At 32.8% G+C, this 23,432-nt stretch overlaps 3 protein-coding genes across 3 annotated transcripts in view; 2 read left to right on the top strand and 1 right to left on the bottom strand.

Moving 5' to 3' along the window:
• Tsf1 (Transferrin 1) overlaps positions 1-2,501 on the top strand; it is a 29,743-nt gene extending 27,242 nt beyond the window's left edge. Inside the window, exons 13-15 of the mRNA XM_068761410.1 lie at positions 194-286; positions 1,157-1,419; positions 2,256-2,501. Of these exons, the coding sequence (XP_068617511.1) occupies positions 194-286; positions 1,157-1,419; positions 2,256-2,348 (449 nt within the window). The 3' untranslated portion in view covers positions 2,349-2,501. The remainder of the gene's footprint in view (positions 1-193; positions 287-1,156; positions 1,420-2,255) is intronic.
• On the bottom strand, positions 2,447-4,706 carry LOC137918571 (succinate dehydrogenase cytochrome b560 subunit, mitochondrial-like). Its single transcript, XM_068761411.1, has 3 exons — positions 4,560-4,706; positions 4,256-4,488; positions 2,447-2,825 (listed from the first exon to the last, which is right to left on the bottom strand). The coding sequence occupies exons 1-3, from the start codon at positions 4,577-4,579 to the stop codon at positions 2,539-2,541; spliced, it is 540 nt and encodes a 179-aa protein (XP_068617512.1). The 5' UTR covers positions 4,580-4,706; the 3' UTR covers positions 2,447-2,538.
• Positions 4,707-5,324: 618 nt separating this feature from the next.
• LOC137918390 (acylphosphatase-1-like) lies at positions 5,325-7,597 on the top strand. Its single transcript, XM_068761184.1, has 3 exons — positions 5,325-5,492; positions 5,676-5,785; positions 7,326-7,597. Exons 1-3 carry the CDS (start codon positions 5,358-5,360, stop codon positions 7,441-7,443), a joined length of 363 nt encoding a protein of 120 aa, XP_068617285.1. The 5' UTR covers positions 5,325-5,357; the 3' UTR covers positions 7,444-7,597.
• The last annotated feature ends 15,835 nt before the right edge of the window (positions 7,598-23,432 follow it).

Genomic DNA, 23,432 nt, shown 5'->3' with positions numbered 1-23,432 from the left:
TAACCCGTCAGGTGGTCTTGGATAAAAAATCTGAATAAGACTTTGAATGAAGTGTTCACAGAGAAAATCTTTTTGTAAAAAGTTTGCGCACACAAACATCTCATACAACTTTTGAACACAAGACTCAGCTTATGTTATTATCTTTTTACCTCTATTACGTTATCCCTATTTAACATATTTTTTGTTATGACAGGCGAGGACGTTTCCAGCTTAAAGAAACGATGCTCAGGTGACGGCAGTGCTGTTCAGTGCTTGCAAAACAACGGCGATGTAGCTTTCGTTTCGAGTAAGTGTAATCATTATCACGATGTAAGCCGATAGACGCCCACTGCAAGGCATAAGCTTTCCCCAAGTGTCGACACGATGAACGGTTTTGTGCTATCTGCATCCAGAGACTTCCCACAACTTTGATTATGTTGCCGGTCCCCCTAGTGGAGGCCGCGTCTACAACCTTTTGACCCCAACGGCCATGGTTTGCACGAACAACGTACTCACCACTTCAGACGAATAATTCTTAGAGCTATATGTTGTATATAATTTAGGATTATAGAGTGTTTCTCTATCCTAATTAAAATGAAAACGTGTGGAGTAAACAGCATGTCTATTCCATACGGAATGCTCGACTTTTGGACTTGCCTACATTGATTCTTTTAAACCTGATCTACACGGCTGTCTGTTATCGCTGTCGCGGGGCGTAATATGTTGTGGCGACGTTTTTCACCAATGTATTTTAGACGATTTACTTAGCTGCAGCACAAGCTGGAGAAGGTATATCTGTCGCTAATTGTTTTTTCAAAATTGTATATAAAAATTATATATACACAACAAAACTGTATATTTACGGTACTGACAGCATCAATGTGGTGTGTTTTTTTGTATTTGTCGAAACTTAAATAGCGTACTTATTCATATATTTTGGTGCACCAGCAGTACGCATAAATTCAGGATACATTAAAAGTTGTCGCATAAATAATGTTTTTTGTTCCTTTATATGTAATACAGCAATTAATAATAAATAAGATAAAAAATGGTTTATGTTAAAAAAACATGTTTTTGTACAGGAATTGCGACCAATAATTATAGATTTTACTGCGCCTAAAGTTTATTTTTTCTAATATAAACGTACAAGCAAATGCCTGACGTAATTTTTTCACAGGCGCTGACTTGTCCAAGTTTGACTCATCGCAATACGAACTGCTATGCTTGAACCGCGAGACCGGAGGCCGAGACAACCTGGCCAGCTTCACGACTTGTAACGTCGCAATGGCTCCATCCCGAACCTGGTTGTCCGCAAAGGACTTCCAATCAGATGTCTCCATTGCCCACGCGCCTCTCAGCTTAGCGCAGCTGCTCGACAAGAGGAGCGACCTCTTCAATATCTACGGAGAGTTCTATAAGAATAACAACGTACTATTTCACGTAAGTTTGCTTAATTTTAGGAATTTTCGCGCCAAAAACATGTACACGGCCATTTTAATTTTATTATAATTATGTTTAAAAACATCGATACAAAAATGTTTGTTTCCCTGGCTTCTGATCTAGTATTCTCTGTGTTAAAGAAGCCAGTGCCAGTACAATTTTAATCTAAATCATTGTTTAAAATACAAAAACAATATAAATTCTAAAGATAATATAAGAAAAAAAAGTATTCATGCTCCATATTGCTAGCTTCTACCATAATGCTTTTATACTATATAATTCTAGAACGTGCGAATTCAAATTCGAACGCCGATTTGATTTCGGACACCATCAATGATATGGTCGCTGCCTTTGCTTTAGCGTCGTGCACACTAAAAATAGTAGTGATACAAAAGGCGTCATCATTTTTTCAACATTCTATTCTCAAATATTACCGTAACACTTCTATTTTAAATTTATTTTATATACATTTTAAATTTGATTTTAAAAAGTTATATGCATACGTTTTGCTTCATCGCCATTTCACCAGAAGCCAAAAAACTTTTCTTTTCAGCATTTAGACCATTGCAAGGCATAGGTCTCAACTAAAAAGTTCGCCACGGTAACAACACGCATCCAACGACTTCTTACGACCTTCAAACCACCCAGTCAAAAAAATTCTACTAAATATTAATTTTTTAATTTTAAATATGAATTGATTAATTACTGTCTATACTATATGCCTACCCTAAAATAAACAATTTTACAATGTGCCCCAACATATACTTTACTCAAAATTAAAAACTTTAAAAATGGTTTTACTTTCTCTATAATACAATATACACTTTATATTTCAGAATGCTGCTACAGGATTGGCAACAACTGAAAAAATGGACTTTGAGAAATTCAAATCTATTCATGATGTACTCAACACCTGTGGGGTCGCCTAATAATTTATAATAACCTTTTACAATTCATTGTTTTAATTCAATGTTTTTAATTATGTAATCTGTTCAGAGTTATAATGATATATAAATAAAACAAAGTCTGATTTGTTATTTTTTAATACTTATATTGAAAACAAATAAATAACGTCAAAATTATATACTTTCTCTTACTACCCTAAAATATTAGTGTAATTTATAATGCAGCAAGAAACAGAGTTATAGCCGTTGCAGTGGCTAGCATTGCATATCCTGTGGAATAAACTTCCTTTATTGTTAATCCTTTTGCCGTGTCCCAGTATAAATGCCTAAGACCATTTGCAAAATGATAACCAAATGGAGCTGCAATTAACACTTTCGCTAGGAAAATTGTTGCAGGAGATAGATTCAAACCTTCAATCATAGTAACATAATGGGAGATATCATTAGGCAATACCAATGCTCCAATTCCCAATGCACTGATGTATCCAGAGAGAATCATACCTAAAAAGTAAATATTTTTTTATTTATTTTCACTTTCTTCTACACCAAATTGATAATAAAAAAACATTTAAAAGTAATAATATAAATAAAAGGTAAACAATTTACACAGAGGTGGTACTACAGATCTGTATATGAAAAACTTTGGATAGTAATGATAGTCATATACAAAAAGGCAGTTTAGGGCACACATAAAATAATATAAATACATCTGAATGAGCATTCAAATACATATATTACTATGAAGACAAATATAATACATTAATATAAATGAGAAGTAAATGCTTTTTATTTGTGTTTTAAATGCCAAAGAAGCTTTATCATGTCTATAGACAAACAAAGTTCAACTTAACTTTACCCAGAGCTAATTTGTACAACTATTAATTTCTAAATTAAAAAACAAAAAAACCTCTGTAATAATTAAATAGGTAATATTATACTAACCACATCATTAGTGATATTCATTTAAACATCATTAAAAATCAATTTCTTACAGAAATATCATTAAAATTGTTATGGAAATGTTGCTTCGTTAAAAGACCTGACAAAATGTATGCAGAATCAATGTTATTATGTAATCCTTTCTTTTTCTATAATAGATCATTGGTTTCCATTCAAAGTTACCATAGATTCAAGGTAATAGTAATCAAAAGTGCACAGAGCACTTAGTTTGAACTTCACTAAGACTAAAGTAAAAATAGGAAGATAAAGTAGTACTTATAACTATATAATGAATGATTGCACATATATAAGGAAATATCAAATATTACAATAAAAAGTTGATACAAGAATAATCCTAAATTTATGATTTACAGAACAGGCGCCAAAAAGCAGTAATGGCAGAATCAATTATGATTTAGGTAAGTAGGAAGAAAATTCTAATAGGTGAAGGTAAAGTTGGTGCATTACAAGGCTTTCCTGAATCTTCTAGAGGGTTTTCAGCACCAAGCACTTATACGGTTTAGGACTCAGTAATTAGACTGAGTCCTAAACCATACAATACAATAGATCGAGTCTCCACACAATAAATCTATAGAATGCTAACTAATTACATATATTTAAAATCAAATTATTGCATATCTTAACTTTTTTTAACTAGTGAGACAAATAAATGTTGCAACGGCTCACAGAGATGGCTGGCAGTTGTTTGTCCACAATGATATATACACACGAATTGTGTGATAGTTCACACAGCTCCGCAAGCAGTGATCACCCCTCTAATCATACACCCCCTACATACATACTAGATTACCCTCCATGGTCCTACAACTAATGCACAAAAAAGCAACACCACCCCGAGTCAGCCAATCAGCATTACAATTTTGTTCTGAATAAGATCCCTCTTCAAACTTTTGCTTATTCAAATAAAATCAAGTCATAATTAATAAAGTGGTAAATCTAGCTACAATTAAATACAGTAATGCTTTAAATACCTGCGGCTCGATGTGTGATGGACAACATACTTGTCAGCTGGGGTGAATATATGGTAAGGTGAGGAGACAATGGTCGCTTAAGGCGAGCATTTTTGTCGTCGTAATGTTCCGGTTTCGGAGGTTCGAATTTCTTGAACGTGACTTTCGGAACAGCAGCAGCCTGTGCATATTGGGCAGTATTCAAAACGACGGGTAACCTTCTCAAGTTAGCAATTACAGGCTTTGCGCAGAGTCTAAAAAATTTATGACATTAGTAAACAAGTCCAATCAGATTATTATTACATAACCCAAAACCATAACCTACCTTCCGCAGTAGAAAGCCATTTTAGTAAATTATTAATATTATTAGAATATAACAACGTACTTATACGTTAAAAACGTATTATTATATACGTAACAAATTTAACTACTCAGTTACGAAAACCTTAAAATGACAGCTGTCGAATTTTGGCTGCCAACATATTACTAAAAGCCAATCGGAAAAGAAGAAATGCTATCTTCAAATTTTCAGAGGCATTTACAAAGAACGATAGTTTAAAAGAAGGTATTTTAAAATACTTTATTATGATTCTAATATACCAATTTTAAAGAACAGTAATTTATTAAAGTTCATCATGCTTTATTTTTTAATATCTCTTTGTCTTTCAACCGCTTTTTTGTAAACCTGTGGAAAGGAGAAAGTTGATAATGAATTACGTATCACTAATAAAAAAATAGAGTAATCTTTTCTTAAATTTAGGTATTGATGATTGATGATGATAATAAAATCCATAAATTACAACTTTATTTGTAGATAATCCAACGATTTCACATTCAATCTTAAACCAAATAACAAGAGACATGACTACATGATGCAAATTGGAGAATTGAAATAAGACTTTGTCCTAATGTAAAAGTATTTTTAGCTCATTATTTCTAACCAGTGAGGTAAATTGCGTATTTTCTGATTCTCTGTCTAACGAATACAATATTTTAGACATTAATTTACATTACACATTTAATAAAAATAATAGCTGACTTCATAAACTCTTGACAGGTAAAATTCAAAAATATTTTCTTTGATGTAGATTTTACCAGAGCTTATAATAACTACATACGATAAATGCTACGTTTATTAATTCTGACCACGGCTGCAGCTTCGTTAAGGAACTACGGCATTACTACTGCTGCAACCATGGCTATTCGAAGTGTTGATTTTGAAGTTTTTGGGCAAGTACAAGGAGTTTTCTTCCGAAAGGTATATGTCTGTTAAACTTAATTTCCTAGAATTTTTAATAAATTGGTAACTATTTAAATAAAATAATACTGTTATAAAAGCATAAAGTTACATAAGCAAACTTAAACATTATTAGTAATAATATGTATTATATTCACGCAAAATAATATTATTTTTAACAGCATTATAATGAAATTTTCACAGTATACAAAATTACAAGCTGAAAAACTTGGACTTAAGGGCTGGTGTATGAACACTAGTCAGGGAACAGTTCAAGGTCAAATTGAAGGTCCATTGGACAATTTGCATTCTATGTGAGTTTTGTTCTATACTTTTAGAATTCTTGGTTTACAAATCTGTGGTGTTATACTCCTATAGTCTACTATGGCGTATATAATTTTATCTTTTGGGGGAGGCCTGTGCAACTGCAACTTGAGCTAGATAGAACAAAATTATTATGAAGCTTTTCAATTTAAATTTACATAATGTAGCAATATAGGCTGAAAAAATAAATATAATATTATCAAAATTAAACATTTCAAAATCCAAATATCACACAAAAATGCTAAAAGGTTCTGATAAATCTGCTTATTGAGGAAATGTGATCATTACTGTACTTATGCAGTAGTACAGTACTGTACATGCACTGTATGTGCATTTACTATCAAGAAGTCCTAGATTCTTCATCATCATCATCATCATCATCTGACAGCCTTAACAAGGTGTCTGTCCTCCTTTATCTTGAGTTGACAAAGCAGAAATTTGGATTTACCAGTATTTTGTGTTTTAAAATCCTTTATCAGAGAATTATAGTGCATAAAGAGTGTTCAGTTCTTGTTTATATTTATTTTACCATATTGTAATAAAAGAATGTTGATGGAAGCAATTGATAAAATAAAGGAAAGGGGTGATGGTGAATGCTGGGTTGACAACATTATAAAAATTACTGAGGACACACAACTATCAGGCCTAAAGTTAACTATATGGTAACCAAGAGCTTACAATTTCATTGTAAGGTACAGATTTTATAACTGAGGGCTAACTCTATATTATAAAATAACCACTAGACAAACAGTAAATCAAAAAATTGTGTCTGACCTGTCTTTTTCTTGTTATTAAAAACCAACAGCTGTTATACATACATAATACCAATAACTGAAACAGAAATAATTATTTCCGATGAGAAAACTGGTTGGAATAGGCCTACATCCAGTATTAATAAAAAAAAGAAAAAATAATTTAGTTAAAATTCTTATAAGTTCAATTTAAATTAGTTCTTAATTTATTATGCATGTATCTTTATTTATGTCTTCGCTGACTTAAGTCACCTTACTTCACAAAGAAAGGAAGGTTTGGCAACAGTTGTACTATTAGTTTATGTATTATATATGTCCGTGTCTGATATTTGTCAAGTTGTGTTAAATTTTCTGATTGCTTCCACAATGTGGGAATTTTATCTGTAATTAGTAGAAACTAGCAGGACTTGTACGGAAGGTAAGAACTTAGTTTCCATATATGTGATTTTATATGAAACTGTTTTGATTGCAAGGATCACGTCAGAATAACAGCAGGTTAATTATTCCAAAATATATCCTTATGTATTATTCATTTATCTATCTGCTACATTCTCTCATACATACATACTCTTTCATACAAATACACACAGATGTAAAGTTTTGTAAATGTCTGGATTCATGTATTGATTGTGATAATTGAATTATGTCTTTGTTTTAGCTTTTATCTCCTGTTGATAAATTTTTTGCCACAAACTGTAGTAACATTAACTGTCTTACAAATCATAATTTACATAGAGTCAAGCTTTTTCAAAATAATTTTTTATTTTAAATTTCACAGGATGCAATGGTTAAGATCTACTGGAAGTCCAAGCTGTAAGATAGATAATGCAATATTTAAGAATGAGAAGGAAATTGGGGATTATACTTTCGCAGATTTCAGTATTAGAAAGGAATAATTCAAACCCCTTATGAATGTTACCTAATGGTATTATGTTTATAGCACAAGAATATGTTCATGTGCTTCTAGAAGGTTTTATTTATTTTATGAAGAAGCAGTTGAAGTTTAAAAAAGCTTATTTAATATTTGTTTCTTATGTCAGTGTTAAAATATTCTCGAGCCAATGAATTGCAATACTCAAGGCTCAATGCTATGTTTTGTCAAATAAATAGAATTGATTGTTTTTAAAATGTGTTTATTTATCCATTTTTAACAAAATGTGAATAGTTAAAAGTATAAAAATTTTAAAGGGGTTATGTATAGCTTATTTGTCAACAAAAATCTTTAAACTCTTACACTTATTTCCAATCACACTTTATAAAGTGATTATTCTGAAAAATGATTTTTCTATTGGCTATTAGCTAGTACAAAATCGGCACGGATGGATAATAATTAATTTTAATATGAAGTGATTCAAATTTTGAAAACACTTGTTTTAATATATTACTATTTCAGAAATCATTGATTATGGTGTACTGTATATTAATAGACTGCAAAAGAGCTGTACATTCACCCCTTTAAAGCTTTTACTCCTATAACCAATCACCCTGTTTATTTCACGAAATGTGTGAAAAATACTTTCTTAAAAGTATTTTTCACACATTTCACATCATATAAATAGAGAAATTTTTTTTTCATAACTATGGCTAACGTTAAATTAGTTGAAAAATCTCACCGCGTGCGCAGATTTTAGTAAACCTTTGTGCAATGCAAATATTAACTATGATCGTTTTTTCGTGGATTATATTGTTAATGTTGGCTACAATTTTGTATAAATTTTTTGCTTCATTTTATCATAAGTATACAAAACATATACATACAAAACTGCCAACCTGCTTTTTGACAGTTTTTAAAAATAGGTGCTCTTGTGAATTATATTTTCGTATTAAACTATTTATCTTCTATTTTTTTTTCTAGCTGATGGACGCCCACTGCAAGGCATAGCCATCGCCCAAAAATCGCCACGACATTTCCTGCGCTGCCTTCAACGACTTACCGTAACCTTAACTGTGTCGTCGGTCTAACTAGTGGAGGCCTAACCACGCCGCGTCGCTCCACGGGGCACGGGGGGTTCTCTGAGTACCTTCATAGTTAGTTTAAACTCAAGGAGGATCCCTCGTGCTTCTGTGAACCGAGCGTGGACCAGACCGTGATCCACCTGGTAGCAGAATGCCTCGCATTTGGAGGGCTCCGTTTCGAGACCAAATGCCGAATAGTAAAAAGGATAGATGATGCCACAGTCGCATCCATTTTGGCTAAAAAAGAAAGAGAGTCCTTACTCAGATTCTGGCGGTAGGAAAAAATGTAATAAATAGAAACAAAATTTAAATAGACAATACAAAAATAGTGAATTAAAGTAAAACAAAAATAACATTGGAAATAAATTAAAAATGAAACAAAAACTGAACTGTAAAGAGAAAGTAAAAACAATAATCTGTGATAAGCTGTAAATGGTAATAGACGTAAGCAGTGATTGAGGATGGATGAATGGAACAAAGTGGAAGAGAAAGATAGATAGAATTATAGAGTGAAAGAACGGAAGGCTAGATAATGAGCATGGAAGAACAGTACGGTAATAAAAAAAGGAATATGAAAAAATTACTAAAAAAAATAATAAAATCCCTGTTCTCACACAAATAGGGGTGGAAGGAGATGATTCTAATAGCGGGGGTCAGTAAATTTAAAAAAAACCACGCCACGTCTACCGGCTCGTGGAAGCTACTCAAGAACCTTTCGGCCATCGGAGCGATATACCCCGCCCACTGCCACTCAGACGAGCAATTCTTCGACCTACATTGGTGATCGATGTCGCAGCGAAACTCCGAGCATAGGTCTATCCATTGCTCTGTGGGTGACCTTGAACCTTCTCATGAAGCCCGTCGTAAGCGACCAAACTATGTATGTTGTTACTAAACTAGGTGTGACACTATCACACGCAATTAATATTGACTGTTCAATATATGTCGTCATACTATCATGCGCGCTACATGAAGACATTGGGAACTATCAGTCTGTTCGATTTTCTTGTATATCCATGTAAGTTGCACTATGTATAACATAATACAAGTCTACATCAACTGTCCTGGTTTCATTACGACAGAACAGAAGATGATGTGCCATAAAGGATACATTTATACATAAATTAATGGACTTAGGCCATGCAGCTAAATGATAAAAGTTTTTTATATACAGTGGACTGGTTACTGGTTAGTTACTGTGATAATTTGTGCATGAAAAGTGTTTCTAAAGTCTATTTCTCAGTCCTTCTGGTAAAACGTTTGCTTACATTTTTTAAGAAGCCTATTTTGTTAATAATTCTTTTATTTAATTATTTTTAAGTTCTTTCAGTTTAATAGTTTTTTACGGATGGAATCATATATTTTTCTTATATGATTTATCTGTTTAGATGTGAATATTCTATTTTAGCTTGCACTTTCTCATTACACCGCGTTCGATTTACACTTTATTTTACCTTTTCACTTAAAAAATATATTATTGTTTATGAGGTCACACGCTTTGAAAATATAGCCATTGAACCACGACATTCAGTGCTATATTAAAACACGAAACCAATAAACAAAACATGTGTATAAAACATTCACTGCTGTCTATATTGCAGTTCAGGGCAATATATTCCCAAGCGTGCGCCAGTGCAACTGACATTTCATGTCTGAGTGAATAAATTTCAAATTTGTGAAATAGTTTAGTGTACGATTTTCCATTTCTGAAGACATTTTTAGAGTTCAAGTTTTCGATATACAGACTGATGTATAAATTATTAAAAAGTTTAAAGCTATATAAGTTTGTCACTCTGAAATACGTTACATTAATTTATTTTTTCTATTGAAATACACAAGTTTATAACTTTTGGTAGTAATATATTATATTTTATTATTATACAATATTATATTATTTATTATTATACAATATATTATTAATAATATATGTTATATAGTCTGCAGGGATAGATAGTAAAATATAATTAGTCAACTTTATACCCAATTTTAAAACGACATTTCTTACTATATCGTCATTACGTTATTTTTTTTAGTGAATAGGCCTCTAATAGTTGGACCGACAGCATAATCAAGGTCGCCGGAAGTCGCAGCGCTAGACGGCTGATTGTGGCAATCTTTAGGAAGGTATATATATACCTATACCTTGCAACGATAGTCTATCGGATGACATGAATTAATTAATGGATTTATCATTACTGAAACCATTCATTTTTAGGATTTAGCATATATTAACTGACATCAAGAGCCATAACCTCTTTAAAGATTTTACACTAAAAACCAAGTAATAAACTTATACATATTTATAATATCATGTTTCTACGTCTGCCATTAAAATCAAGCTACGATTTAGTCAGGAATAAACTAGGGTTAAAGTTTAAAAATAAAATCCTATATTATAAAAAGATGTGAGAATTCTTTTTGTTTTATTAGCAATTATTTAAATAAATTAATGATTTTTATTTTCACGATTTCACCTATTGCATTTCGAAGAGTGTGCATAAAAATCACACGATTCAATCCCACCGTCCTTTATTACCCGATATTGAGATACGAACATCTATGCTTTTTGTCATTGACATTCCTACCACGCGAACAAAACGTTTTGATTCAGAGTTTTCAATGCTTATAGCAAAGAAGTGGTTTATTCGTTGATCTATTCATGCAAACATTAATATCCGTCATTAAAGCCGTAAGACGTCTGCCGCCTTTCTGTAATTAATATTTTTGTTATTTACAAGGTCGTAGGTTATAGTTTTAAAAACTGTAAAGGTGTGATTATCTCAGCTGTCAACTTATGTATGGTTAAATCAATGGTTTCAGAAGTTATAAATAACGTAGTGGTTATATAGTAAGTACCACAATCTCAAACAATACTAATTAATTTGTAAAACCAAACAAGATGGCGTCTACTATTAAAAATGACAGCTTATATTGTAGTACATATCTTTAAATATAGGTTTAAATCTGGCACTTGTGCAGCTACTAAAATGTATGTATAATTGAATAAAAGTCGTAAATTGTATTGTTTGAATGTATAAATTTTAGCTATATTTACCCATAAAAAACTGTATATAATAATAAAACGCAGTCGTGACAGCTGGGAGAATAAAAAACCTGTATCATGTAGCGGCAATCCCTCTCCCTGTCCGTGCTCAGTAAACGTGAAAAAAACATTGTGAACAAAACACTCTAGCTATACAAATGAGAAATAATAAAAAAAATACCTACCGTCCCAGGCGGACTGCCGCCCACCCTTTTCAGGAGGTCTAGGCACCTCCGAACACACTTCAAATTAAATTTTCATTATAGCATTTGTTTTAATTATTTTCTTTAGTGATTACAATAGACTTAACTAACTGTAACATATGTTACCAAACCCTGTATTACTTATTCCTGGAACACCGTATAACTCATTTGTTATTATAATGAAGCTAATATTTCGTAGCCTAATTTGCCTATCTACAGTTTCGTCGCGTTTTCGTTGTAAATATGAGGATGACATTTACATATTCTAATAGAGATTTAGCTCCATTTAATATAGTTTCCAATCATCGTCACTATTTAGGCCTCACGACATCCACTGTTGGACATAGGACTTCTTTGATTTACAATAAAATCAGTTAGATGTGGGCTATATCCAGAGTTATCCGACGACTACAACATGGTTAAGAAAAGGACTAATATATAGCTACTTCTGCTATGTAGCAGTAGTCGTGCAATAAAGTGCACCGGCCGCCAGCCCGCTGATATATGCGCATGCGGCAAACAATGCGAATTACACAACTACCACCGTTAAATCACTCAACACATGTTTCACCCCTCCACGGGGCATACTCAGGAGTAATGTTACGCCGATTAGTGCCAAACACGGAGTTCGAGAGAGAGAGAGGGAGGCCTATGTCTTGCAGTGAGGGTTTCTGGACTGAAATGATGATGATGATCGGCGAAAAATGCAGCACTAATCGGGGTTCCGAACTCGGTGTTTGGCGGGCGGTGTACTTTATTGCAAGACTACTGCTACATAGCGGAAGTAGCTATATATTAGTCCTGTTCTTAATTAGGATAGACTTCCGCAAAGTAACGCCTCAATCCATTAGATACAACAAGGTTTTCTTTCCACCTTATAAGTGGAAGTCCAACGCTGCGCTTGCCTGTCTATAACTGATATGCCAGAACATTAACCGACCACCTGTTCTGCTCTTCATGTATCCTACACACTTGCTTCGCCATGGCTCGTTGAGCGACTTTGAGCTTATCAATGAAGTTCTAAGTGAAAGATTATCGTTTTCTTATTTCACTGCCGTAGTCACGCGCAGAAGATGTTTCGTATTTTCCCGAACGCCGCTTCGCCAAGTTAGATTTGACGAATGACCTCTTTCTCAAAGTTGGACTTACCTAGTTTGACTACGAGTCAACTACTTCAAGAATTAAGCCTGGAACTAATATAAGGGTAGGAAAGACATCAACTTTTGACGTAGTTGTCTCCTTTAATGGTCACGAAGTCCACTAGTTTCAAAGACAAAATATAAAAAAAAGAAAATAGATAAGGTTTATATATTAATATACAAAGATAGTTTCGTAAATATAGTTCATGTAAAAACTCCTTTTAAAAAGCGGCAAAACGTTTTGGAATTTACGGATATTCGCAAACGTGGAGCTAATTTCCGTCTACCTGTGACAGCGTGGATGAAACATGGAAATTTGTTCTACTTACTGTACAGTGTAAATTGAATATAGGATATATTTATGAAGTTTGACTATAAACAAATAATACGTTTATGATTGGTTATAGGTGTAAAAGCTTGAAAAAAGTAAATATATAGCTTATCATCGCTATCCAAAAAATAATGGTTTCGGAAATAATAAATTACGTAAAGATAATACAATAAGATCAAGCGTAAATGAATTATTGAGTGCTTACCATCCCTACAGATTTAGTACTGCCAGTAATTATTGGCTTGTCGCGTTCCAATAGAATAAATAAGTTATTCTAACATATTTCATAATTGTCAATTTATACATAGTGACATGAAGTAGGTATAAAAGATAAAAATGACCATGAGATTTGCATTCACCTCTCTAAATTCTTTACACCTAATAACAATCACCGTTTATAATTTTAGCATCATAATATTTAGCCATTGTAAGGCAAATCGAACACGTGTCATTTTAAATGTCAAATTAGAACAAAAAAATGGCTAAATTGACATAAGTCAAAATATTGAGTGTTCGGAACGTTACAAAATTTAAACCATTGTTTTTTTTAATATTTTTATTCTTGCAAAATATGCTAGTTTATTCAGGACTGGTTTAATTAAACGATAATACGAATACATTTATAAAAAGCAAATATATTCTATGAGCAGTAAAGAAGAAATTTTATAAAAAATGTTTTTTTTTTATTTTTTCAATCTTACTCTGTAGACCTCAGAGTAATCAATACGCCATGATTACTCTACACATCGAGTACACTGAAAGAGGTCACGGTGCTGTAACATTTTAAATAAAAATTGTCTTCGCTGAATACATATATAACAAAACCTGATGATACTGACAACTTTAAAATGTTATTACTTCCGAATAAAGCCAAATCTCTGGTCTCAAGTGGTTGAAAAATCATATTGTCAGCCGGTTGAAGCCTCTTCCAAGATGATCACGATGACTGGCATTGCATCTAATTGGAGCCTACCCACGCCGCTTCTATCGGCTTTTGGTCGCCACTCGAGAACCTTCCGGCTCCTAACGGTCGTCGGTTGCACGAATAGTGTGCCTGCCTAACTGCAACTTCAGACATGCAATTCTTCGAGCTCATTTCCTCATTCCTAAATCGTCCTCACAGCCGAACTCCGATTATAGTCTTCTTTATTGTCCTCTGTGTGATCTTAATAATTGTTATAGAAAAAAAAATTACAAATATTTATTGCATATTCATTACGTAAGTTGTTAATAATCATTTCTGGTTTAGTTCAGTTCATAATTACTAAAACATGATTATTATAGAAGTAATTTACATCTCTTTATAATTTCGCGAAACAAAAAAAACAATGACGGGGCGGGCGGATTGGTATTACAATGTTTTAATTCCAGTTGGAATTAATTCCGCCTGCATAGAAGGGTGAAAGAAAGGTCATTAACAATGAGTCTATTTTAAATAAACCATGCGGTATTTTTAATTTTTTTATTTATTTCTTAGCGCTTATTTTATAGTTTATGTTTTATTTATTATTTATAACCTGTGTATGGGCTAACATAGTTTCTTTTTTAGTTTTAGGAATAACATTAGCTATACTGTGATGAGTGGCAGTTAAAATTAAGTAATATTCGCGGTACGCGGGGTCGATTCGCACTGGTAACCGAGTGTAACTTTGTCTCAGGCTCCCTTTCTTAATGACCACTAAAAACCCTCACCTAATATCTCACAGTGGAGTACCTTTGTAGACGTACTTAGCATTTCCTTTAAATGACAAAAGTCAGGACTAAAATAATGAGTCGGGTAAAACTCGACAACAAGGACATAAAATGTTTCAAAGTATTAAATTAACTATCGATGAAATTTATTTAATAAAGATTTTGCTGACAAATAAGCTGTACAATCACCTCCTAAAAGGGTTTTACTCCTATGAACAATCACCCAGAACATAAATAAAAAGCCTGAATAATTTGTTATCTACATAAACTATTTGTCAAGATTCTATTCTTCAATTAAAAGTATGAAAAATTCGAAAATGTATACAAAAGGAAAATAAATTAAAATATCACTGAAATGACAGTTCGACAGAATGTAAAAGAAATAGTCAACGGCAGCGGGTATTCAATTTTAAATCTCTATAAAAGTCTGTTGCCAGTGTCACTGGGAAATGAAAATATCTTTTGGATTTAGCTCACATTCCCGGCTAATGAAAAACTTTTTAATCACCCTTTCACTAGCGCACGTCACACGCAAATTAAATAAGTTGCTTCTTTTTCAACAACAGAAAAGAAGACGTCATAAATGATTATACAATATATAGAAAGTGTTAAGAAAAACCACATTAAGTAAAAGTTACCTATAGTCCTCTCAATACAGTAACCTGAAAATTAATGAAGCTAGTTATGTAAATTGACATCAATCATTTATGTTAATATACATGCGTTCGGGAGTCCGGACGTTCGAAATAGGAAACCGGAAACACGTAGTGATTAATGGGACAAGTGATCAGTATTAATATTCTTGTTTATATACCGATTGACTTAAAAATTGGTATATATTATTCCGAGGTAAATAATATATCGATTGTTGACCTCCATTTATAGTTTTATAAACAAAATAAATCTAATCAAAAACAAACAAATCTAATTCAAAATAAAATTTGTTTCAACTTCTCATCATAAATTTTTAATCAAAACTTAATGTTACTTTGTCACAGATCATACACCGAAGCAATAGACTTATGTAACTCCAAGTAAGTTTGAACCAAATATCAAGTTATAAGGTTAAATTATTCAGTATTCCCCCGACTCGAACGTCAAGGATTAGTTAAACCTAAACAGGGTACACTAACTATATGTTTCCTTTGAGATTGTGGCAATGTACTTTTGTGACAATTTTTTACTATAGAAGTTTACCCATATAAGTCTGAGTATTATGACTCGTTTTTTAATTTTGGCATTAGGGACAGATAAAAAATAGCTGACTGGAATAGTTTAACATGCTTTTTTAATCGAAAATATGAACAGATTAGGTCAGGTTTGTTTTGATGTTACTTCCTTTTAGGTTAACCTAAGAACGTTTTTTAATTTTTTGTAAACATAATGTAAAATGAAAAAAAATATATAAATTAATCGAGTAATAAATGAAAAAATAAGTTTAGCTTTATACCTATATCCTATGGTGACATATGGTACATTACGCAAACAAATACAAATTTACGATATAATTTTTTCAAATTTACTTTGAAAAATAATCTATCGAAATGTCACTTCGATATAGTTTTAGTCTGTGGTCAAATTTCATTGCTATAATGTCAAGATACTAATAATAAATGTTTATTTATATGCATGTGTGTGCATTCAATAAACACATATACATTAATACAATGTTTAACTTATATACATTTTTCCATTTCCTTATATAAAAGTTGATTTAGATTTCATGACTTGAGACTCAGCGAGCTTTAGTTCAATAGACTCATAATACGAGTTACCGCACACGTAGAAAACTTATTTAATATCTTTTATAAGTCAAATATAACTCGGAAACTAAACTTTAACCCAACTATCTAAAGGTAAATAATGTTAATTTTATACAATTATTCTTAATTGTAGAAAAACCATTGATGTTTCTACCGATATGTTGTTTTATACATATAATGAATAAAAAGCAATGTTTTTATAATTCTCACTGCGACGTGTTCTTTAGTTACAGGGGACCACAACATGAACACTCTAATACAGCAATCAAAAAATACAGTTAGATAGGCTCACAAATGACATTTAATAATTATAGTGGGCCACATGGCGTGCACAAGTGGCCTGTGGGACCTTAAGAGTGTAGATTGGAGACCACGGGCCGGTACAGCGAGAGACATCCACTTCGGACGGCTTTTTGGAAATATACGAGACGAGGACTTTGTCCTGCAGTAGAAGTGCTATGTCTATAATGATAAAGATAAATTAATATTAAAAAAATAGAAATGAAACAATTTTTTAAATGCGTTATCTTTATATTGACTGAATTAAATAAGAATAGTATTTATTAATTTTATAACAGGCCATTTAAAAAAAAGCAGTGAAAAGGTTTTGTTTTTCATAATAATTCAATTGTACAATTTCATAAAGAGAACGAAAACTGTCTTTTCGCTGAAAGCTTATCTCGCCAAGTTCAGCCGGACGTGTTCAGAATGCGGAAGCCTTGAATGTAGACTGCATTTTCACTACGTTTTTTATTCCAATGTCTCGCCAAGAAAACACCAAGACAATAGATTTACTACTTGTTTCCATTGTTATTTGTTTGAATCTGAAGCAGGTATTAAATAGCTAAACAGTAATATAATACATAAATAATAATTTTAATATTTCATTCTCATTACAAAATGTTTGGGTATATATAGTATAAGTTTATAGCGTATCATCATCATTTCAGTCGTATAACGTCTACTGTTGGACATAGGCCACGCCCAAAAATTTCCAATAAGATGTCTGAAGTGTGAACATCCTTTGTTGTGCTTGCCAGACTGTGATCTCCACTCCTGCGTCTTCCAGCTGGCCGGAAACCAGCTTCTTCATAAGGCATTAAATCCACCATTACATAAAGCATAAAAAAATATGTAATATTAATTCTAAGTTGTATAAGTTTAAAATTGCTGCGAACCAGTCATTTTAAATCTAAGTAAAATTTACTAAGTGTAATGAATCTGAGAACTACGATAGAATCGCCCCTTTCAAATCTATAACGGGAAGGATCAATAATGGATGGAACGCCATTGAGAGACGGGACCCATTTTTCCTGTCATTCTGATAATAGCAGCGTTGACGTCACACAGATTAAAAGAACTTTTAATTTGGACACGATTTGCGAACGAATTCGTCGTAATTAATTTTGATCAATTTGCCTCGACAACATGAACGTGTTCTGAATTTAAACCGAATTATATGAGAGGTTATATTTATGTAATTGATAAATGCTCTTTCGTTTATCATTTCAGTTGTAGAACGTCCACATCTGGACATAGGGTTTCCTCCAGAGATTTTACAAAAGGACCTTTTTTTCATTTGACCTCCGCAATTGGGAACCTTTTGTACAACCCCTACCTCGGGTTCACATGGACAGTTTTAAACGAAATAATTTATTCACTTTCTTTTCTTATTATTTCCTCACTATCCTTTTGTGCGTCTCGATATCTCTCACTCGTCCCTCTTTTATCCTTCACATAATATTTCATTCCTTTATCTTTCATGCATCATTACTTTTCCTTCACTATTTCTTCCTGGACCTTTTAAGCACCAGTTGAAAGTCAGTATTCAGCGCTCTTGACGATCCTAACAAGGTCATCTGCGTTACCTTGTGTATGGACGTCCTAAGCTGCCCTTTTTCTAGAATTTAAAGGCCTTGCTCACTGCCAATTTGACTTGCCAATCCACTGAACTATGTCATTTAGTTATAAAGTAAACACAAGCATATCCTTTCAATCATACCATAAATGATTAAACATACGAGGAATGAACTTATAAGAGTACTTTCTTAAAAACAACTGTTTATAAGCGTATTATAACAAGAATTCAAATAACTTTTAAAAATTTTGTTGCCTGTTGTCTACATTAATTTTAATTTAATTTTATTGAAAAACCTGTGCGTGTCTGTGTCTGAAAGCAAGTCAATAACAACAGATAATAAATGTAACATGTTAATACTTAAATTTGTAATCTTTTCACACAACTTAATGACAGTTTCTTAAATAAAAAAAATAATAATATTAAATTTCAATTTTGAAAACAGAACGTAGATGTTAAAAATTGATTTATAAATATGTTCAACATTTCGCTTTAACAAATCATCTTGCCGAAACTCACTGCTAACATTGTTTGATCCAATTTGCCCCGTAATATTACGCTGTATTGGCTTGTAAGATGGGATATTCCCTTAACGAAACTGTCAACACGCGGCAAATCAAAACTGATGAAAACTTTTCTTTTTTACCTTCTGCTTTGTAATGGTTTAGTCGTAAATCATCATACATATTCTATAAAAAAAGAAATATGCTAGGGATGTTACGATCAGACTATCCAGAATATTGAATGATAATAATATATGTTGGTATAGATGTAAAAGCTTTAAGGGAATTAATGTATAGCTCATTTACTGTCCATTAAAGAAAGATCGATGCAATCCTTTATAATTCACACTGAGGTATTAATTTTAATGGGATTCCCAGTGCTCATAAATAAATTTCCATAGGATGGTATCAGCGTCCTCTGCGTACCATAATAATAAACTGCGATCGCCACACCGCCTGCCAAGCGTGGCGATTATGATACATCTTCCCATAGATATCTTTGGGGGAAGCCTATACCTTGCAGTTGGCGTCTATGAACAATGAATGTATGGTATGCTTTATCCATACATCAATGGTTTCAGCCTAGCCTATCGTAATGTTTGACACCAAACAAAATTTCAATTAGTCGAAAGAATATTTCCAAACTATTGTAATAATGAAATTAATTGGCAAAGACAACAGAACATGTATATAATTTTAAATGAAGGAATGTGTGTGTGTCTAGTCGAGAAGTGATAGCCCAGCGGAAAATAAAGCAGCGGAAAATAAAGAATACAATTCTATATAATTCACACTTTGTGCATTAATTGTCTAGGAGTACCACTGCTCAAACAAGTATCCAATGGATAGACGGTAGCGTCATCTACGTACCATAATACTACACTGCGACCGCCAACTTGCCTGCCAAGCGTGGCGATTATGGTATATCCTCCCATAGATATCTTTGGGGCAAGCCTATACCTTACTACAGCAAGCAGCCATGACCTCAAATTCTCTTAATATATATATAAAGAAAAAGTGTGGTTCTAAGACAAAAGAACATTGTAAAACAAAAGTAATGAAACTTAGAAGTACAGGTGTTATTAAAAAGTTTGATGTAGTGGAACAGTTTTTATATATACCATTATCCTAAGAGCCATAGGATGTCCACAGCTGCACATCCTAATCCTTGCGTCGTATCTTCCACCACTGAGAATTATGAATCTTAAGGAAAATTTGTGGTGTACTATGTGAGGCCATATGTGTTAGTCTTCATAGTCATCGGACAAAGACTTTCAATAAGAACGGATGGTAGCGGCATGCTTTAAAAGATCATCTGTCCTCCTCGTGGGTGTATGTCCTCCGCTGGAAATACAAACACTAATCTCAAATATTTCGTGATGGCATTCAACAGATTGTCAAAAATGTGACAAGTTATTTTAGGTTATGTTGCCATTTAACTGAATAACAGGTCAAAAATGTATAGCGATAAAGAATTGAGAGGAATTTTAAATAAATAGATATAACCAAAATCATAATCATAGTCTCTATTTCTGAACAACATTGGTAAAAGAGTTTCTACAACCTTTGTAAGGCAGTTTTGTGTATGAAAAATACTTTGTCATGGTTTTTTTCTGACAAAACCTCGTATATTTATCGTGAAAACGAAAATGTAATCCATATCATAAATAATGAAGGATGTAATAACCACGCTATATTATCGACATATTCGTGTAAGCTTTGTTACTGTTATGGGAATACACGGTTTCATATTGTTTGCCATAACTTTTACACGGCATTTAAAAATTTCAGTGTGATAAAAGGATACCGAGGTTATTTTTTTACCCGCTGAGTCAAAAGTCAGGGTCTCTAGAGCCTAATTTAAAGGCTCATTTACATAATGTCCTATGTCGGTTGCTCTGTTTCACAGTACTTTGTATAGCACTCTTTTGAGCGTAATTCTCAACAAAAAAAAAACTAATTAAAACGCTATTAAAACTTTTTGCTTGCAAACGAGTTTTCGTTTGAATCTCACCCGCATTGCTTTGACAATGGCACTATGTATAACCATACTAGATTAGACATTCCTCACAGTTTTAAAGTATTTTTTTTTTATAATCAATGCTTAGGTTTGTCAGTTTTGAAGCTGGTTTTGTTATATTTATTTATTTTTACTTTTGGAATGCGAAAGATTTTAAAAGGAAACTTTTAACAGTAAGTTGTAAGTATGTGTATGTAAGTAATGAACAAATGAGTGGTGAAAGTTATATGTAAAAATTATTTCATTCGCATGATAAATAAATTATTACGGCGTTGGTGTATCTGAAGTTGAAGGCGGATGACTTTTAAAATATATTGTCTATCTTTCATCCAAGCGTTTTAATTTTTGTGCTCCAGCTCGATGTTGTCTCTGACATTACCTACCTAACCTGTTAACGTCCACCACAACACCGACCTAAGTTAACTTCTTCTCTTGTCAGCCCATAGACATCCGCTGCCTGGCAGAAGCCAAAGATCGCGCCAAGATGACCAATCTTGCGCTGTCTGCACCCATGGAATTCCCGAAACAGTTACTATGTTGTCAGACCACCTAATGGACATCCTACCCAGAAGGTACCTTTCGGAAAACATCTAGTTTTATATAATTCTGTTTTTAATTTTTTATAATGTATCGATTCAATATTACATGTCACTTATCCAACGTTACAATTACCATTACATGTTTTATTACGTTAGTAATAAAACAAGTATGTAAAATAATCTCCATTAAAAATAAAACTTTTAGGTGTTGTCTAATAGAAAATGTTTTATATTTTATCCTTGCAACACGAGATCTAGAGGGTCATCCCCTGAGATCACATTACGCGAATGTACAGGGAAAAACCTAATTTCCCTAGACCGTAATAAAAAGGTTGCTCCCGAAACATTTGTAACGGATGCGTAGGAATAAATATTGCCCGGTCCAACCTTATCACTGTAGCTTAAGGAATGGCACAGATGCAAAATCTCATATTCACACATGATAAATAAAAAAATAAAAAAAAAATCGTAAAGCCTATATTGTCTTCAAAAAATTAACAATTCCTTCATGAGCCTATGTGTAGATCGCTTATAAAGGATGTCCAAAACATTTATTTCAATAGAAATTAAAAAAAGAGTTATGCAGATTTTATTTCTTGAAAATTATGTCGTCTAAATGCTGACTATCACGTCAAGTACTCTGTTGAAACCTGGCCCCGATATTTCGTGGTACTAGCTGCAGAAGTGATTGTCGGATAGTACTAACTTCGAGAACGATATTTTCTTTATGTTTCGTAGACTACACCTTTCAGATTCCCCCACAAAAAGCAGAAGTGATTTTCGGATAGTACTAACTTCGAGAACGATATTTTCTTTATGTGTCGTAGAATACATCTTTCAGATACCCCCACAAAAAATGTCCGGGGGGTAAGATCCAGTGACCTGGGTGACAAAGAGATCTCTCTTAATATTGACATAAAATAATCATTCAACATTTGCCACCGGTCACGGTTATTGTTGGCGCTCGTAGAATTTCCAAAAATATGAACTGAAGATTTCACCGACCGTCATTTTCGGACTGTGAATTTGCAAGTGATACTTTTATCGTGTGTACTATTCTTTGCGCGACCAAAAAAGGCAATTTTGTTTATTAACGCCTCCATTTAAATAAAAATGGCCCACGTCACTCCGAGAAATGTATACTGTACGAAATCGCTGTAACATTGTTTCAGAAATTTTAACGATATAACATAAATTTAAAATTTTTCTTCATTATTTCATGCACTTGTCTTGGTGAGCATAGCGTTCTCTTGCGTACTAACTCGAACGACTCGAATTGTTGCTTAAAGCTGCTCGCAACGAATTCCATGTTTTCATTAGTCCTTGACGTTCGGTTAGGCCCTGGCCGCCGGTTATTTGTTGTTGAATACGTTGCTGGGAATCTTCGTAACCCCGAATATCTTCACTTGGAGCATCATGTAACCTTCAAATATTGTACCAAGGACAAAAATGACGACGCGAAATTGCTCACGAATCATTGGTTTGGAATGAAAACACGCGTTGTTCTTTCATCCAATATGATAATATGATTGAAAAACCTGGACGAATAATAAAGTTAGATTTGCCTTTTATCTACTATTTTGCTTAATAATAACAGAAAACTTTTAATCCGAATTTCACTACCGGACAAGCTGTAATAGTAAATGGTAGTGTAATAAAGTTCCTCAAAATATTTTGAATCCTTCTTATTTCATAGTTTTAAATATAAGATTAAAAATGTTTTATTAAATAAATAAATGTTATTATAGCATTCAAAAGTTTTAATTGATCGAAATGTGCGGAAATTTGTTTATTGATTCATTTACATGGCTGTAATTGTGAAGTATACATAAAACAAT

This window comes from Battus philenor, unplaced genomic scaffold (genome assembly GCF_028537555.1).
Source record: "Battus philenor isolate CCGP_79_NKW_IND1 unplaced genomic scaffold, ilBatPhil1.0.hap1 SCAF_14, whole genome shotgun sequence".
Classification (NCBI taxonomy): domain Eukaryota; kingdom Metazoa; phylum Arthropoda; class Insecta; order Lepidoptera; family Papilionidae; genus Battus; species Battus philenor.
The sequence above is the reverse complement of the archived record's forward strand: the minus strand, read 5'-3'. Positions and strand labels throughout refer to the sequence as shown.

Excerpts from the sequence above, each read along its gene's own strand:
- LOC137918571 (XM_068761411.1), bottom strand. The coding sequence starts at position 4,579 with ATGGCTTTCTACTGCGGAAG. Across the intron at positions 4,489-4,559 it reads ATGGCTTTCTACTGCGGAAG|ACTCTGCGCAAAGCCTGTAA; the intron begins GTAGGTTATGGT and ends TAAATTTTTTAG. Across the intron at positions 2,826-4,255 it reads CATCACACATCGAGCCGCAG|GTATGATTCTCTCTGGATAC; the intron begins GTATTTAAAGCA and ends TTTACTTTTTAG.
- LOC137918390 (XM_068761184.1), top strand. The coding sequence starts at position 5,358 with ATGCTACGTTTATTAATTCTGACCACGGCTGCAGCTTCGTTAAGGAAC. Across the intron at positions 5,493-5,675 it reads AAGGAGTTTTCTTCCGAAAG|TATACAAAATTACAAGCTGA; the intron begins GTATATGTCTGT and ends AAATTTTCACAG. Across the intron at positions 5,786-7,325 it reads TTGGACAATTTGCATTCTAT|GATGCAATGGTTAAGATCTA; the intron begins GTGAGTTTTGTT and ends TAAATTTCACAG.